The sequence below is a fragment of the Larus michahellis genome, chromosome 9 (assembly GCF_964199755.1).
Source record: "Larus michahellis chromosome 9, bLarMic1.1, whole genome shotgun sequence".
In the NCBI taxonomy this organism is placed as follows: Eukaryota; Metazoa; Chordata; class Aves; order Charadriiformes; family Laridae; genus Larus; species Larus michahellis.
Genome location: NC_133904.1, coordinates 11,448,545 through 11,467,374, shown reverse-complemented (window position 1 = coordinate 11,467,374; position 18,830 = coordinate 11,448,545). Strand labels below are relative to the sequence as shown.

The 18,830-nt window shown below is 44.3% G+C and overlaps 1 protein-coding gene and 1 non-coding gene across 6 annotated transcripts in view; both read left to right on the top strand.

Moving 5' to 3' along the window:
• The window catches only part of PDE8A (phosphodiesterase 8A), a 157,557-nt gene extending 148,728 nt beyond the window's left edge, over positions 1-8,829 (top strand). For 4 of the 5 annotated variants that reach the window (XM_074600918.1, XM_074600915.1, XM_074600919.1 and 1 more), the window contains exons 20-22: positions 5,247-5,411; positions 6,328-6,457; positions 7,214-8,829. In XM_074600918.1, the coding sequence (XP_074457019.1) occupies positions 5,247-5,411; positions 6,328-6,457; positions 7,214-7,320 (402 nt within the window). In that variant the 3' untranslated portion in view covers positions 7,321-8,829. The remainder of the gene's footprint in view (positions 1-5,246; positions 5,412-6,327; positions 6,458-7,213) is intronic. The other variant, XM_074600917.1, reaches the window with a different exon arrangement.
• An 8,514-nt stretch (positions 8,830-17,343) lies between these two features.
• LOC141749095 (small Cajal body-specific RNA 15) lies at positions 17,344-17,474 on the top strand. Its single transcript, XR_012589258.1, has one exon.
• The last annotated feature ends 1,356 nt before the right edge of the window (positions 17,475-18,830 follow it).

Genomic DNA, 18,830 nt, shown 5'->3' with positions numbered 1-18,830 from the left:
AACCCAGTCACTCCCACGGAGAGAGCGCTAGCGGCACGACCTGGCATTGTTGTTGGCAATTTCTGCAAAGGGGCCAAGACTTGCCTCAGAACAGAAGCTGCATTACTCCCTCACCCGCGATGGGAACCGCTGGTGGTGTAGCATAAGGGCAGGTATATTGACTGCCATATGGCACATTCTCTGGAAATGAGGGCCTTCAGCGCTGCCTGGCAGCACTCACGGGTTTTCTGTCTACACTCTTTTTTAATCTTTAAAATAGATGATGGTGGCATTATGTATCATATAGACATAATCAATAGCCATCTGGAACCCCATGGACACAATGAAATTGCCTGTTAAGAACTCATTCTGAAAAACCACACCAGTTTCAATAACAGCTTCATCCAGCAGTTTTGTTGCCAGTAAGAGCAGTGTATAATTTTGTTGGAATCGTTTTTGCAAAGAGAAAATTTTAAGAAACAGTTATAATAAAGTTTGCATTGGTGGCAACGTCCTGCAGGAGCTGTAATGGTTTTCTGTGTTTTCTTACCATGTTTTTTAGAAAGCCACATTTATGACCGTTGTGTGTAACTGGGGGGGGGGGGGAAGTCTTTTTATTATGTGAAGGTGGGAGAGGAACAGGTCTTGTTCCTTCACCCGTCAGAAGGAGATTGGAGCGTAACTGGAGGAGAGTACCTTTGTCCACAGGAGTATATGCTAGAATTAGCTTTGTTCTTGGCACCCAGCGATGCGAATGAGAACGATGTGAATATGAAGCCAAAGTCCCCATAGGATACTGGTTTTACTGAGTAAACTAGGAGAAAGGCTGTTAAGTCTGTGGCTATGAAACATTTTTCCCAGACAGCCTCACGGTGCAGAATGTGGCTTAAAGTTACAGACAGACTAATACTGTTGATTTTTGTGGGTGTTGTATTGGACCTTGTGTAATGACAAAGTTCACTGCCCAGGACATATCTACACTTCGTTACAAGTGCCTGTTCACTGCTACCAGAGCTAGTTTGTGCACACATTTGTCCTTAGATTAGCCATTTAATAGCTAAGCCGTAACAAAGGCTTAGCACAGTTGGTCTGCTACCTATTACAAATAAAGGAAGGATGGTGAAAAAACAGGCTTAAATTGTAAAGTTGTTGTCAAAGGTTACCAAGTGCCAGGACTACCGCCATCTTTTCAACCTAATGACCCCGTTTATATGCACGTGTTATGATGCAGTCAGCCCTTAATTGTAGCATCAGATTCTGTTTTTCACTGACTCTGCTCTGACTTCAAAGCCCCTTCACTGCCCACTGTCTCGTCGTGCTGTTTTCACTTCTCGCCCACCGTTGTGCTCCTTGGCTTCTCACTAGCTCTGCCTCTCTTCCTCCTCCATTTTCCAGCACTAGCTTCCCCGCTCAACAAGTCCCTCCTTTTTCAGCCTTCCTCCCATCTTCCAGTTCTGTTTGCTTGCCAGTTTCCTGTCTCCTTCACAGTTCCCAGGACTTTTGTGCCTCTCTCCTCCTTCTCTTCATCTTTTTTAATTCAAATCAGGCAACAACCTCCTTTTCCCTGCTGCTGTTTTCTGCTGGTGATTTTTACTGCAAGTACAGGAGAGACAAGCTCCCTGTTCTTAGCTACAAAACCGGGGCCTGGGCAGTGCCTGGTCCAGCACAGCGAAGGGCTGCAGTTGCAGGGAGAGTCCTCTTCAGTCCCAGGCTCCAGCAATCCCTATCGAGTCTACACAAACCACAACTTTTTTTCTCCAAAGTTTGTAACTTGTCCAGCAGATATTCACAGGGCTGGTGACTGGTTTACCCCCAAACCATCCCTCCAGCTAACTTCCAGGTCCTCACTCATAAAAATGGGAGGGTATTAAAAAAGAGAAAAACAGCAATAATTTTTAACATCAGCACAAAGAGCTTATTTCCCCCAACCTCGTATGTAGAAGCCACCAAAACATTTTTAACTGCAATTTTCAGGGGGAAAAACATCTTTGCCTGAGGTGGACACCTGGTGGGGAAACTTCAACCAAACAATTTAAATTGGCAGTTATGAACAGTATTAAACAAAATCTTTTAATGTGAAGCGTCAGCCTGCAGGCTAGCCTGCAACCTTAGCTGTAGATGATCAAGCTGTTTCATTGTAGACCTTTTTTTTTTTTTTTAAACATATATATGTATTAATTTATGATTGTGGAATTTTCCACAGAACCAGTTTTGCTTAGAACGATTTTAAGAAGTAACACACTAATACATTTATTTATGCCTGATATATTCATGAATAGACTTTTTTTGTTTCGGGATATTTTAACGGAAACGTAAGGCCAGCAAAATGGATGGGAAATTGTGAGGCTAAACATTTCTCTGCTCAGTTCCTTGATTGTAACAAACAAGAAGTAAAGTAGAGGGAGCAATTATTGGGAGATAACAAGGAAGTGAGCTAGCCAGGAGAAGCCAGGGCACTTTGCCGTCTGTGCACGATAGTCTGCAGATGAAGAAACTGCTTGATGGCAGCTCCTCTATTCATCCCAGTGCTACCATACCGCATCCCCGCTCACCCCCAGTGCAGTCTGGCATGCAGGCTCACTAAAGGCCTCTTCTCCCAGTACTCCTGAGAAATGGCTTGTCTTTCTAGCTCTTGGGAATGTGCGGGGCAGGCTCTCCGGATGAGTGTAGCAGCATTCAGCATAGGAGGGGTAGAGAGGAGAAGAAGGGTGCTACTGGGTGTAATGCACCGCGGCAGTTGACCTTTTGGGGTGCGTAACTCTCTAGGGCGCCTGGTCCTGCTGGAGGGCTTGTACTGGCCCGGCTTGGTGCGCAGAGCCCCTCCTCACAGCTCCAAGAACTGAGATGCAGCAGTTTTTTGAGCAGCAGCATCCATCCAAAGAGCCAAACTCCTCTTCTTGCCTGTTATGGAGAGCTGAATAGCTGCTGCTGCTGAAGAATGGGGCTTGGACCTGTACAGACAGTAAAAACAAATACAGTGACATATAGAAATCAAACAAAAGTTTAATTCTGCCCTTGAGTCCCTGGGGCTGCAGGAAAATAATCTGTCCCACAAGGCATTTGTGATTCATGGCAAATTCTGCCCAAGGATGGGAAGAAAGACAAAGACTGTACAATTTTTACTGAAAACAAGAAGCAAAATGTTTCCCTCCTTTTGGTGGGAGATTCTCGGTTCAGCAGGTTCCTATTAAAAGGCCTGTAATGTGTGAGTGGGTAAACCCAATCGTTTGCTGGGCTCATTACTAGCAGAACAACACTGGCAGATCCTCTTTCAAGTCTGGTTGTGTATCTGGTTGCAGCGGCAGCGTGTGTTTCCTGGCCTGGTTTCCAGGCATGGCAGTGACTCAGTGTAGTGTTTGCAGGCTGAGCTGCCAACCGTGTGTTCCAAATGGGACAGTTCCACTTATTTTTTTTTATTTATTATTTTTATACATACTTGTTCAAAGAGCCATGCTGAGAAGCTGCTCTGTTTGTTTCCTTTATTCTTTTGTTTCATAAACTGAAAAAAATCCTTTCCAGCTCCAGCATCCTTTATCCTCCCATTTCCCTTCATGATGTCACCTAAGCCTATGACAGGAAGCCAACATCTGACATGCAGAGACACCTCTGCACTCTGAGCAGGATGCCGGGACTAAGCACAGTTAGCACATTTTATTCCCAAGACATCCGCATCCAGCAAGTAGAACTGTGCCCTTGGTTTGAACAGCTCACGGAAGCGAACATCCTTTCTTGATTCCTGGTGGCTTACCTACTAGGATATTCTCCACTATCCTTAACTGAATGATCTCTAATAATTCTCCATGCTTAATTTTTACACACTGCTCATGTTTCTGAAGATTCCATCACTTTACTTTGGCTTTCTCTTAGGTAATTTTGTCATGAATTTGGAAATGTATGCACCTCGCTTTTGCTTCTGCTGTATTTTCCCTTCCACGTATCTAAAACTGAGGGAAAAGAATTGGTTTGAGAGTCTCATTTTGGTAGAAACTGTGGAGCTGGTATTTCTGAGCCAGTATACTACCAAATAATATTTTTTTATTATTGTCAATTTCTTCCTTCAGGAAGAACTTTCTTCCCCACAATAATTTCCTTCTGAAAAATACGTCCTAATAAAAGATCAGAATGTTTCTTTTGCTTTGTATCTCCCTCTTTGTACTGCAGGAACTGGTGGCCCATTATTATTATTACCATTATTATTACTGTTACTTCTTCACCGCTTTGACTATAGACCAAGACCTTGTTAGGTGCCAGAGAGGTCTAGTATATTCCTTGCTTCAAAGGGTTTCTATTCTGAGTAGACGGTGGTGTAAGTTTCTGTACCTACCCATCCCTAAAGAGTCGAGCAATAATGTGGTACTTCCAGGTAATTTTTTTTTAAGAGATGTTAATCCTGAATCTCTGTCCTTTGGAAACTTACTTCATCAGAGCTCCACAGAAAATAGTTCCTAATCTGGATCATCAGAGTCTTTACTCATATTAGCTGTATACTGGCTCCAAATATAGCGTACCATTGACGCGCTTATATGTGCAGCCTGGGAACCAAATATAAGCCGTGTGTGGGCTGCAAGCTTTCCTAGACTTGCAGAGGAAAGATCAGGCTGTTCGGAAGCACGTTTCTAATATATCGCTTTAATACTGATAAACTCTCAGAAAGTAAAATTCCCAGTCAGGTCAGAGATGGATGGACTAACATGGCTCCAGTGGAAGGGAGTGAGGAGCAAGCCTGGGAGGCAGTGTGGGATCTGCCTCTCCTAATAGCAGCAGTGCTGTCAGAATGATTGACGCTCACGCTGATGAGGTTTGTGTGCAGAGGATGACCGTGCATCTCGGGTCAGTCCTTTTTTTTTTAAAAAAACCAGCTATTCCACTCTTAATGTGCAAGTCCATTAATTCTTGGGTTTCAGCAGAGAATTACATTTTTCTGCCTACACGGTGCTCATCACTCTGTGTGTAGTGATGGATGGATCCTCGCCACACTTTTAAGGAGGCAGATAAGGCATAGAGGGATTAGATGACTTGCCCAAAGATGCCCAAGAGATCTGACATGACGACAGTGGCTGAATCCAGAAACTGGAGTTCAGTGCTAGTTCAGAGCTGTGGCTAACATTCATAATCCCCCTATAAATCCAGTTGGACATCAAATATGGTAGCCAGTGGCAGTACTGATCCCTGCAGGATCTGCTGAAAGCATTCCCAAGGCATAAAGCTTTTGAATAAGCGTTCAGAGACATTGATAATGAATTGTTCTTCATTCTTAAATGTTACAGAATAATGGTGATGGAGATTCAATCAAAACTGTTCTCACGTCTCCTGAAAACCGTATCCTTATCAAACGCATGTTGATAAAGTGTGCTGACATTTCCAATCCATGCCGACCCATAGAGCAGTGTATAGAGTGGGCTGGGCGCATCTCTGAGGAGTACTTTGCACAGGTAAGGCAGATAAAACGCGCTGCTGAAATTCCAGGTGAGCATCTCTTTAAAGGGGAAGAGCAGTGTGCATACACTGCCAGCGTCCCAGAACATCTAACGCTGCATTACGTATTGTGAAAAATAGCAACTTTTTTCATTTTAAATGATGGGATGTTACTTATGCCGATACAAGGCTAGATGCCTTCAGACAAACAAATACAGTGCAGTTTTTGGAAAAATTAATCTGTCAAGTTGTTCAGTTTGGAGCTGGGCTTTTTGAGTTTCTTCCTGCAAATGCAGTCGCATCACAAGAGGCAGAGGAAGGGTGCCTCCTGCGTACCCACATGCTGGCTATGCCTCAGGAATAGGATCATGAGGTCCTAGTGTTAGCATGGGAACAGCACTCACTCCAAGAAATGCTGTAAGACCTTAGCACGCTGTGCTGAAGAAATGTTTTATGCAGGTGGGGAAAAGGAGAGGGCAGGGTCGTTATTACTGATGATAGACCAAATACTGCAACTGAAACTTGGTACCTCAAGGAGGCAAAAAGAGGATAAAAAAGAGATTTTGCCATCTCTGAGTTGTACCGAATGTCGCTTCATCAGAGACTGAGAATGGTTGAGCATCTTTTAGCTCTGAAGCATTCATAACTTCATCAGTAACGTGTGAAGTTACTTAGGGTCAGCTTTGTGTGCAGATGCAGAAGGTAAATGTATCATTTTGTGGGAAACACTGGAAGGCACTATTCGTCTGCCGTTTGGCTGAAACCTAGACGACTAGGTGCTTAAGATTAAATCGCTGCTTCTTCAGATTTATTCACGTTCCTCTGTTTATTTAGCCCTTGCATGCTGTAGTCAGTGCCAAACAATCTGCTGCTAAAAGCAGCCCATTAACAGAATGTGTCTTAGATGAATAATGACAAGAGTGTTTTTTGCAGACTGATGAAGAAAAGAGGCAAGGTTTACCTGTTGTGATGCCCGTTTTTGACAGAAATACTTGCAGCATCCCCAAATCCCAAATATCATTCATCGATTACTTCATCACTGATATGTTTGATGCGTGGGATGGTAAGCAAAACTCTGCTATATTTTTGACAGTAAGAATTTTGTGAACATTTGAAACTGCTGTGATATAAAATTGCTTTCTTATGGCTCCTAGAGAAAGGGGGAGAAGAGGGAAGATTTCTGCAGTTCAAGTAAGCCTAATAACTTCATTATTGCTCAGAAGTATTTTGACACTGCTACAAGCCATTCTTGTGGTTTCCCTTTAATATATTAGATTCAGACAATATTTAACTTGCTTCGTTTTAAACTTGCTTCTCTGTAAATGGAGAACAGAACATATTCTCCTTGATAGCACTTTGGGCACAGTCATTTTGTCCCTGTTAATATCAGTCATTCTTCAAGACAGATTTCTATAGTCTGGAAGCTGCTTGGGGGAGCGGCTGTTTCCTTCCAAGCGCTGCCTCCGTGGTAAAAGAGGTCAGAAATGTGACTCTCCTGATCATGACATGTGGCTGAGATTTGATGAAGTAGAACAATTACAAGCATAATTAGCTATGCGCCTCCTGGAAAACTGGGTCTCTTTGCTGGGACTTGCAATACCAGTATTAAGTAGACCTAAGAGAACTGTTCTCAGCGGCCTGAGCGACGCGTGAGCGATGAGAGCTATACGGCCAAAACCATTTCAAGTATCAGTATGACAGAGTTAAGCTTTCCTACTTAACACAGTTGCCCAGACATTTCAAGTGATATTTAAGCAGACAGAATCATGTGACTGTTTCAATTCTGCAAACTAAATACACTCTGCCCTTTCTTCCCTAGCATTTGCAGACCTGCCAAATTTGATGCAGCATCTGGATAATAACTTTAAATACTGGAAAGGACTAGATGAAAGGAAGCTGCGGAGCCTTCGACCACCACCAGAATAGCAATTAGACCATGGTGTGTAATTTACTAACCAGATGCATATTTATTCAAGCTCACTTTTACTCATGTGATTTCAGATTTGTTTTGGTCTCTTCAGTATTACAGTAAGGCTAGCCTGTGCGCTTGGGGAACTTTCAAATTCAAGAGAACATGAGGTCAGCAGTTGACTTCCACAAACTACCATGTGTGGACTCCAATGAAATAAGCCTATCAAGTGGAATTACACTGGATTGCTGCAGTACTTGTACCGAAGAGGGTTTATTAGTGAACATATTTTTGCGATATCTTCATACCAGTATGTGAAGCTGGAAGACCTTGAAGAATCCTCATAAGAAGGACACTCACTAGAAGATTTTGCTTAATCCTCAATCCTGCAAGTGAAAGAGAAGTATCTATTAATAGAGACTCACAGCGTTTCTGAGAAAGCTACATGCTTTTTATAAGCACTTAAGACAGTTATGTAGAACAATCAGACATTTAAAATGCAACTCTCTATGAAGGAATTTTTGATCTATGAAAAATAGATGTACTCTATTTTTTCACATCACAGAAGGTGCAATCATTCACTTCTGAGCACTACTGAAAGTGAGTTCTCCTTAAGAAATTTAGTAGCAAATGTAAAAAATAACACAAGAATTTTTGAGGTTGATCGTTAGCATCTATGATTAAAATGATATGTTTTATTTATTTTGTTAGATGTTCAATATTTTCTATGAATTTATAAATACTTAAAAGCCAAAGCCAACTTTAGATGCATTACAAATTTACATGATTCATACTCATTAATATACATTTAATTGATGTACAGACCTTTTATTTTCATAATGCAAATACAAAATACTATACAATGATACATTTTTATTGCACTGTAAGGATAGATGTGTATGTTTAAATATTGTCTGATTTATGTTAATTAAAATAAGTTTTATTGAAAAGGCCTCACTTGAGAATAGTAGAATAAACAAGAAACGTATACTGTCTGAGCACCAGAACTGCAGTAGTTCTCCCACAAACCAGTGACGACCACCTGATCTTCCCTTGGCTACAAAAATAATAATGTGTTAAATTCAGCAGGTCGCCACGTCTGATCTGAGGTCGCAGCCTCGATCACAAGGACTTGGGTCCCCCGAGAGCGCTGCCAGGGAGGGGGACTTCTGTACGCCACATGTCCCGCGCCCACCGCGGGGCGGGGATTTGGCGCGGAACTTGTGGAACTTTTTGTTTTCTCCCATGAAATTTTATGACTGAATTCCCTGTCAAAGTCTGCCTTATTTTATATAGTATTTCTACAAAGCATTCCACAGCATATACGAAGAGGTAATACTAAACATCTAGTGAATTTCAACATTTTATAGCCTATGTATTTTCCTCTGCCATGAAAGAAACAGAACATAAAACCACCAACAAAAACCTTTAACTCAAGAAGTTTGTAAAGGCTGTGTACCTTCACAATTTGAATGAAACCTTCATAGCAAACACCAGAAAATAATAAAATGTATATTTTAAGAAGTGTCAAAGTCCTAGCCATTTCATTTGAAATGTATATTTACTTTGTAGTTTGCAGACTAACGGATATATGAAATTCTTTTTAAAATAACTAAGATGCTTGCTGTCTGGGGAAGGGAAGAATTGAGGGGGTTGGACTGGCATAAGGGTGATGAAAGGTGGTATATGGCTGGCAAGCCCCTGTGTTTGTGGCCTGTCCTTGGCAAGCCCATCAAACCCTCGTGTGCCCTTGGACAAGTCTCTTCACAGGTAAAGGCAGGTGCCACGCTTATTCCACTGACGGACCTGGAGAGTATGCTGCCAGCCTTCCCGGTAGGCAGAAAGGCACTCCAAAAGCACTGAAAGAATTGCTGGCTGTTGTCAATGCAGAGGCAATTGACTTTCGAGACTTTTTGAACCATTCCTGAAGAAGCACAAGCAGGGGAGAGGTGGATGATGGAGCAGTTCAGGGACTGCAGCAGTAGGAGCCTTAAAGCAGGTAAGAAAGGAGCAGGTGACCTCTCAGTTGTTACCTGTTTCTGTGTTCCTCCATCTCCAAACTGATGAGACTCATGGGCCACCACCATTTGTAGCTCACTACTGTTCACGTTTGCGTCATGTCTTTTGCTCTGCTTGTGTGCTCTCCCTTCCTATGTAGTATTTGGGTTATATGCTGTTAGGCCAGGGAATTCCCTTTCGTATTTTCCTTTAGTTCATCAATGTGTGTGTATTGCCATACCACTGCCCCAGTGATAACAGTAGGACAAAGGGCATGGGGTCCTTGTCGATCTTCCAGGGGTTCTACAGTTGATACTGAAGGAGCAGATATATTTCTAGTGAAGGCTGAAAAAAATCAAGTATCCTATTTTCAAAAGGAACATGCCCAGAGAGGGAGAGTTGGCTGCCAGATATGTTGTTTTCCTGGCAATATTACGTTGTGTTTCCATATACATGCACCTATTGTAATCGGCTGTAATTTGCCACCTGGAGTTAATCTCTTCTATTGCATGCAGGCTCCTGTGCCTAGTTCAAGGAAAAGCTGGCTCCATTAGAGGGAAACAGCACCACACCGTCAATATCTCCTCCACTTACTTGCTGCAAAAAGGATAGGAGAGGAAAAGTAACAGCATATGGGTCCAGAGAATGTCTGCAGGAAGGGGGTAAAATATTTCTTCACAAGCATAGTTAATACTCTGGGATGTATTAATGAATGGTAAAACCAGTTAATTTAATCTGCTATAAAAATGCCTGATGCATTATCATTGAAAAGATGTGATCAATATGATTAATTCCCTGAAATTCACACTGCATCTTCAGTGCCATTATTTGGAGTGTAGAGCTGTGCTAATCAACCCTCTGTATCAGCCAGATTTATGTCCATATTGGTGTGCAATAATTTCACTTAACATAAAACACTGATCTGCAGCTACTGAATGCAGCTCTGTTCATTCCGTTGCCCATCTAAATTTCACTGTTGCCAGGAACAGATGATAATTAAAGTCTGGAACCACCATGCCTGATCCTTACCGAAGACCTCTTCTCGTGAGCTTCTCTCTATAAGCTACACCTCTTAAGCCTTCTGTGCAGTGTGAGGCTGTGGGGGTTTGGGGGGGCCGGTTCCAGGCTGCCCCCCACGCGGCAGGAAGGGCCTTGCTGTGGAGCAGTAATAGCTCTAATGTGACATTCATCCCTCCAGTATCCTCATGTCTTTGGATCCCACTGTAAATTCTTCAGCCATTCCAGATCTCCTTCCTTTCTTCAAGATTACATAGCAACATCACATGCCCTGTGCTCTGAACCTTTTACAGTTTAGTATCTCTTCCCATGCTTTTTGAACTGTCACTCAGTGATGGAGCTCTGCTTGGGACAGAAACCCATGGCTTTACACGTGGTCCTTCCCCGTGGAAGGGAGAACGCTGGAATAAACTGAAAGAGTATGATTGAATTATTCTCCATTTCAGACAGGCTGGCAGTCTTATGCAGTGTCTGCACTTCTCGTTTATTCTTGCTTTAATGCTAATGCAAGAGTAAGATCCAACGTAGACATGATGAAGGAGAGGTCCTTTATGCATCTCTGGGGTTTTAATCTTAAGGCTTTGTGTTTTAGAACTGAATAAGGTTCAGCAATTCAGCATTAAATGGCCCATTCAGAATGATTTGCTCTACTTTCCATGCTGCATATTTTCAATCAGGTAATACTGCTGCTAAACCTGGGTATCACTTTAGTTGCTTCCAGGTGAGTATGAACTATTATGATCTGGTAAAAAAATACTGTTTTCTCAGCAAATTGCCCTAGATGAATATCTTGGTCCCTTCAAGGGATAGGTATAAAATTCTGGGTAATAATTGCTTATTCTTACAACAGGAGAAACCAGACAAGTGTTGTGCACAGCTACCTTGTCACAGGTCTGAGGATGGTTCTCATACTACGATTTTCCCAATGGCTATATATAAATTAAAAATCACCTGAAACTGAATGATTGCCATAGTTTTTGTTGCAGTGCTTTTTGCTGTGGCCGTCTCTGCTTGTCTCAGTGGAGACACTGAAGAAAATGTGTCATGAACATGAAGGAATTGAAGCAATGACAAAGCCATTCCTACATAAAAGAGAAGAAAGAATAATAAAATTAATATCTACTAATCCCTTACAGGATGCTCAGAAACAGCAGAGGGAAACTGCAGTCAGTTGTGCCCTTCTGTGAGACCAGAAGGGTTTGAGTCATGACTCTGCATGGAGCACTTTGAAATGAAGTCTCAGAGCTATTCACAAGCTTCAAAACAAATAATCTCTCTGCTGACGTGAGACATCATGCCTCCAAGGGACAGTGGTCCCAGGGGTGCTCATTAAATGATAGCAGAACGAATTGCATTTCATCCTGACATGATGTTTGGATGCAGAAAACGAGCTTTTAAATTGCTGCCATGTCCCTGTGCAGCCTGTACTGCTGGTTCAGAACAAAGGGGATGTCCAGGTGCTTCAGATATCTTCTGTTCTGCTAAAGCTATGGCTCTGGGGGCAAAGGACTTCTGTATTGTAACTCCACTGAATGTTTTCTCTCAGTGCCTGCTTTCAGTGTTACTAGGGCAAAGTGTCTCATGTTTTCTTTTCTTTCCCTTGTTTAACATCTTTAAGAACCTCCTCCCACACTTCCCATGCAAACCTCAGTGAACTTAGCTTTGCAAACCCTGCGAAGCTGTGCGTTAGCATCCTCTTTAACAAGCAAGGCAACTGAGTTAGAAAAGGCCAGAGGACCCAGAGCCATTAAGCAAAATGGGTTGGAGGCTTCTAAACACCTTTGAAGTCCTGGACCTTCAAGCTCTGCCTGTAGTTTAACAGTTTAGTCTTTCTCAGGCCAGGAAACGGTCTTCTGGTCTTCTGATGTTCTACTTTTTCCCTCTCGGCTTCTCTGTCTTCCATTTTTCTTCTGATACCATTTGCTAGGAGTCCTACCCTTAAGTACCACTGCCTGTGGATCTCCCGCAAACACACAGCCATAATGCTGGGACTAAATCCCGCTTTTCAAACTGACTCTTGCTGCTTACAACAACTTTTACCACAAGAAAATATTCTTTTTCTAATTGCAGTTAAAGTGAGCCTGGAAAAATACCCTATAATGTCTGAAAGCCTTACACTGGTATCTACAGACAGAAGGAGAATACAAACATAGTTAACTAAACCAGCTTGCGAGCACTGCAGCGCTACTGCCTGCAGCGTGAATATGTATGCAAGGTCTTTTATATTATACTCCCATGTGCAAATTGAAGTTCAGGAGTGTTCGCAGGCACCTCTGCCTTTGAGGTTATGTTAGCAAAGGCAAGCAGCTGTGGACACTTGTTGAAATTTGAATCTCTCTTTCTCGGTTTGCTTGCTCCCCCCCTCGAGTGGCAAGAGTCACTGCGAGAGCTAAAACTAATCTTAGTTCAGCCCATGGTAATTAACAGAAGTTACTTCATCCTTTAATCACATACATTTCTCTTGAGGTAGTGAAATAGCACAGCAACGCACACAGTTTTAGAGAGGAAGTGGAAAAGGTGATTGCCCGGTTTTGAAATGAAAGGAGGAATTTAGCCAGTGTGTAATTATTCAAGCGAGAAGCTGGTCCTGTCTGTCTTTAATATTCCAAAGTGGTATTTGATGTAAATCCTTCCCTGGAGTTCATTACATTAGCTCTTAGCTTACCCTGAGGACGCTGAGCGCCAAGTTCAGCATGCAGCATGTTTTATAACCCAGCAGAATGACGTCATCCTGGTGATCCTGCAGCTCCCTAGTTCCTTGGGAGGAGGTATGGCTTTATCTTCAGCCTCAAGATGACATGGAATATGTTTGATAAGATTCCCTTGGTATTTGCAGTGTGGAATGTGTGAAGAATATTGCTTCGCACCTCCAGCAAGAACTATCCCTTTTTGCCATGAAGAAAGAAGATGTTACTTTGCTTGTATATTTTCCTTTACAGAAAATGAATTTTTTCCTTCACAGATCCCTAAGTGCTTTACAAGAAGACCCACACAGCCCTTTCCCAGGTGGGTAGAACAAGTTGCAGGGAACACTGTGGCTTGTCAGTGTCCACCTCGCAGGAAACCCTGGCCTAGACCTGGGGGCTGCCAGGCTCAGGGTTGAACCATGCTGACTTTCAAAAACGGTGGAAAGAGAAATTTAGAAAGCAAGTGCTTTCATAATGGTTTGTCACTGCCGCTTTACAGAGATACTGGTCAGAGCTCCTGAGAAGCCAGAAATCTGTCCTCCCTCGCCACTTTGTCCTGACCTCAGTGAGACTCGTGGGAATGCCGAATGCCATCGGCGAGCGCACACGGAGTCCCAGCGCCTGTCCCCAGCGGTGGGTGGTGCCAGCTATTTCAGACGCTGTTTACCGTAAGTAAGAAAGACTGCAATGATATAGCATGAATATAAGTGCTAAGAAACAGGCAAGATGCCCAGCCACCCCGCTGAGACTGGGCTGGGAATGGCATGCATAACATCAGGGACAGCTTTTGGGGATAGTTAGGGAGAAATAAGTTGTGGGAATTGACAGTTTTCAGGACATCATGAGAGCAGAATGAAATTCTCCTCATCACAACCCAGCCCTAAAAGTGAGCAGCCTCTCTCACCCCTGAAAATCCGTGCTGGCAGACTCAGTGCAAATATGCTGTCCCCTGTTATGACAAATCTCTGACAAGCCAAGGTCAGAAAGCAGAAAGTTTTAGCTGCTCTATCATGCCAGGAACAAAAAAGAAAGAAAACAAAAAGCCTTGTTTTAAAATAAGCTGTTTTAAATAAACAAGTGTTCTTTGAACCACATCAGAGTACATACCTAACAATATTTGTTAAGTAAATTATCAGTGACATGTTAAAGTCTGGCTCAGTATGTATTAGCAAAGCGGTATTTGTGTTCCTTTTGTTGTAACAAGAGTCAATAGTGTTTCTAGACGGTGGTCTGAAAAAAAGGGACTTTTGGGGTTTTTTCCCACTTAGCAACCCACAGAGACACATCTGCCCACCAGCAGCCCCACCTCAGGACTTCAAGGCACTAATGTTAGTGAGGTTATACTTCACTTTCATTGGCTTAGTTTAGTTCATAATCTACCTCTTAGGTGTTATTTTTTACCCATGGATCCACCTCTTAGATCGTTTTGGCTTTCTGAAGGAAGTCTGCCTCCAGACTGGTTGCAAATGCATGGTCACGTTATTATAGTCTGTATCTGAAATGCCATGGTGCCGTGGCTGAGACCTATTCCCGCCTCTTCTGATCAGCTACTCCCTGAGCTTAGATTTTCTTCAGTTTGATACTGGTGCTTTTCCATGTGCAGCAAAAGAAAGAAGTAATATAAATTTCTAATTTAAACAGATCTTTGTTTATGTGTTTTTATTTTTGTCTATTCTTTGACCTTTTGGCTTATTTAACTCCTTTAAGAGCCAGATATTAACTCTAGGGTTAACGCACAGACAGAGGAATGCAAAGCAAGAGAACAGTTTGTAACAATGATGATGCTGAATTTGAAATTCTCCACCAGGAACAAAGGTTTTCTTCTATGCCTGACGGGCTGTGAGAAGTCAGACTGCTTCTTAAGTGTCCTTTCCTCTGTGTCAATACAAGTGATCTCTTTGGGCATGCTCAGAAATTTTGGTCTTAATAAATCATCACTGTAGACCACATGCTTCCATGTACAGGAAGCAACGTGACTTCTTCTCCCTGCCTTTGTAGGGTGTTGGAGAGGAGGAAAGGTCATGCTCTGTGGGACCCAAGGAGGAAAACTGCAGTTCATAAATCAGGCTTGAGCTACCCCAAAGTCAGGCTACTGAAGTCACGGTGAGGCTCTGCAGGCAAAAATGACAGCTAGGCTTTCATCTGTATGCCATGGCATCACAGGTCGATACTATGACTTCCTTCTCTTTCTTTAAAGCTTTCATGTCAGAGGAATCAAAGCCCCCTACCTCCCCTTCCCAAACTGCCTCCAGTTAATAGCATGAACAGTGGTTAGCCCAGGTTTGAAAGAGGCTTTGATGAGATATTGCTCTTTGATAAGCCATTTCAAGGGCAGGAGGCAAAGTGTTTATGCTGCTTGGAAGAGGAGTCTGATGAGCAATTTGCTTTTCTTTTGCTAAGGCCAAGCAGAGCTTTGTTACCTCCAGAATACAGAGAGGTGGTTTATGGCTACTGCTCTTTACCTCCAGCTATTTCTTTGCCTTGTGCGAGAATAAAAAGTCGTGAATGAAGCCCAGCAGCTTGTCCCTACGTGTGACAGCTGCCTCCACACTGAGCCTTGGCGACCATCCACTCCCCAGCTTTCCCTCCCATGGCTGCTTTTCCTGCCTTTGGCGGTCCTCGGAGGCCCTGAGGAATCAGGAATGTAGTGAAACCCGGGAGCTGCAGCTTCATGAATAGCACGCAAGGCTTCGGGTTGGGCTGGCCGGCCTGACTGGTGGTGGTCCAACCTATAAGACATGAAAGATATATAAGACATGTAAGGTCCAACCGATAAGACATGAAGGATACTGAAGCTTTCCCAAAGCTGAGGCCCGTACTAAATGCACCAGGTGCTTTCCTGGAGGCAGGAAAAGCTACACCAAAGAAGCGAAGGCAAGCAGGGCTGATACTGACTCTTGCTACAAGAAAGCTTTACAAACTCAGATTATAAATGGTCGGCCTATCCAGCCTTCATTTCATCAAGCGTTTTATTACACGGGCCGTGAAATACATCTGACTCTCACCGCATAGGCACGATAAACAGGTTTAAGTCAGCATGAGAGCAGGACAGGGCAGGAGCTGTTGCCCTCAGGCGTTTCCTGACCATTGTCTTTCCAATACTGTCGACGGAACGTAAGGAATTTTGGTTAGAGACTGAGAGAAAACTTAAGTGTATACAACTGGCTAAGAAATACCTCCGAATAGAGGGATTCTACAGGTTACTTTTGGCGCTGCCCAGCAAAGAAAGAGCCACTCCCCCGCCTTCACCTCAGGGCGGCCGCCATTTGCTGAGGGCGGAGGCCCCGTGTCGAGCCCCCGCCCCGGCCGGGGCGGGGGCTCGACACGGGGCCTCCGCCCTCAGCAAATGGCGGCCGCCGGAGGTGAAGCCTCATGGCGGCCGGCGGTAAGGATGTGCCGAGAACATCCTGTGAGGAATGGCGGTTCTCGCCCTCCCGCCGCTCGCAGGTGAGGTAAAGGCCCCGGGGAGGTTAAGCCGCCCCGTGGAGCCGGCTCCATCCCGCCCGCGTGGTGGGCGCCCTGCGAGGCTCGGCCTCTCCCTGCCCCTCTTTCTTCACGACTCGCGTATCGCCTTACGGGATCTGCCGCCGTGATGTGGGGATTTCTTGTGTGGAAATCCCCGCGGTCGTTGCCCTGCCGGGGATGGTGGAGAGGCAGGTAAGCGCTGCCCGGGCCCTTGTGATGGCGGCCGGGCCGTGCTGCCTGAGGAAGCGGATGCTGCTGGATTTGGTTGTGTGAGACCCCGCTCCTCGCTGATGCAGCCTTTCCGGTGCTGTGTTTAAGCCACAGATTTGCGTTTCCAGAAAAACACTTTTATTCGGTTCCAGCTGTGGGATAAGCTCTCTTTTGGCAGAGGGTGCAGCCCCTTACGGCCATTTTATCAAGCAGCTCGTGTCCTCGGTATTGCTTGCCTATGTACAGCTTAAGACATAAATCTGCTTGGGAAAGGTTTTAAGTACAGCTTAAGAGAGCAGAACGGCAGAGTCCCAATACGTACTGGCACACCAGCATAAATGCCACAGAGAGAAAATTTAACAAAAAGTCAGCGTTGTGCCTTGGGCGGTGCGGGGGGTCGGTGGAGTCCAGGTGCTGAGCTGAGCGGGAAGCAGAGCCTCACCTTTGCCTTTCCCTGCCTGCTTTCCTCCGCATTGCTAATGAGTAGCGTCGGGTACTGTTGGAAAAAAGAAGCCGGCAGTTACAAAGGTACAGCTGAGTTTGAGGCTAGGAATAGGGAATTACCTTCGAGGCCAGGAAGGCAGGCTGGGTGATTAGGCTCTGTGCATTAGGAGAGGACAGTCAGTTCCTGAGACTTCCCAGGAGTTTCTTATGGAGATACACCTGGAGGACTAAGAAAGTGGAGCCAGTGACATAATATTGACTCCACTGATACTATCCTCCTAAATTAAATGGTGGAAGAACAAGGCCTGCCTGTGAGATAAAGTCAGGACCTACTTCCTCTACCTACAAGGTTTTAATGGAAATTAGAGCAAGCAAGTTAAAAGCGTGTTTGTGTAGAAAATGGTGGGTGTGTTTGGTTTGAATCAAACACACCAAATTGTATTTCAGGCTGTTGTATTTGTGGTTTTGACACTGTTTGACCTGTGTCTTTTTGCTCACAGGCCCGTGGGTCCCTTTGTTCCCGGCTCCAGGACTGGGTGAGGAGGGACGCTGGAGTGCTGATGGATCATGGTAACCAATTTGGAAACTGTAACTGTGTAGCCATAGGCAGTTTGTGTAAACCTGTGTGATAACCAGTGCGCCTCGTGAAAGGGCTTCGTGTGGTGCCCTCCAGTGGCAACAACGTGTACTGATATTTTAAATCAAGAGGGAACAGAAGGGAATTGGAAAAAGGGATCCGTTTTGCCCGCCCTAAAGGGGTTTGAGGGTAACTCCTCCTAAGCCTAAGGGCCTTTGGGCAGCCCTGGCAAAGTCCCCAGTTAGCTGCTGGGTGAGGTGTGATTGGGGGTATCCTGTCCTTTGGCAGTTCCTGGTGCTGTAAGCTCTGCAGGGATGCATAGATCACTGCTGCAAATCAGGGCAGCCTGTGGGGTTGGTGCCCAGTACCAGAGCTTTAGGCGTGAGCTCTTGTCCTTCACAGAAGGTGAATTTTGCTGCATGCCAGTAAATGCACATAGTGAAAAGAAACAGAAACGCCAGCAGGTACCAGGAAAAATGCATCCTGCAGCACATAACTCACTGTCAGAGACAAGGACAACTTGTTTTTAACTGACTGTTGTCCTTTCACATGATCTAGTTCTGCAGTGAGCCAGAGTCCCTGTAGACAGGCTGGAGATGAGAAGTGGTTTTGCCTCATCTGAGACACCTTTCAGTGCGGAGAAATAGCTCTCAGATCGACAGCTTAATACAGTTCTCCAAGATGAGTGCTATACCCAGGGTTCCAGATAAACCAAATACACTTGGTGTTGGTCTGCTCTGGGGTACCGTGTGGGACGTGTTAGTGCCCTTTAGCTTCAGTAGCAAACTCCCCTTTTACTGTCAAATACAGCTTCCAGTTCTGTACAGGGTCTGGTTCTTACAGTCTTGGAGATGGACTGTACTTACCCCTGTCTGGTGGTCTTACGCAGAAAGATGAGATTGATGTCACCTTCCAGTTTGGTTGTTGCACTGGTCTGATCAATGTGGAAGCGGTGGCCTCCCTTTAAAGGATTTATAGAAAGGTAATTCACAGTGACAGCTGGTTTTAAAAAATTCAGGTTGTTCATGCCTTTTCCTTTGCTGTATAAATATTGAAGTGGCAGGGTGGGGATTCCTAAGGGAAGAAATGCTTGGGTTATTGCTGACAGGTGAAGCTTTTATTAAACAGA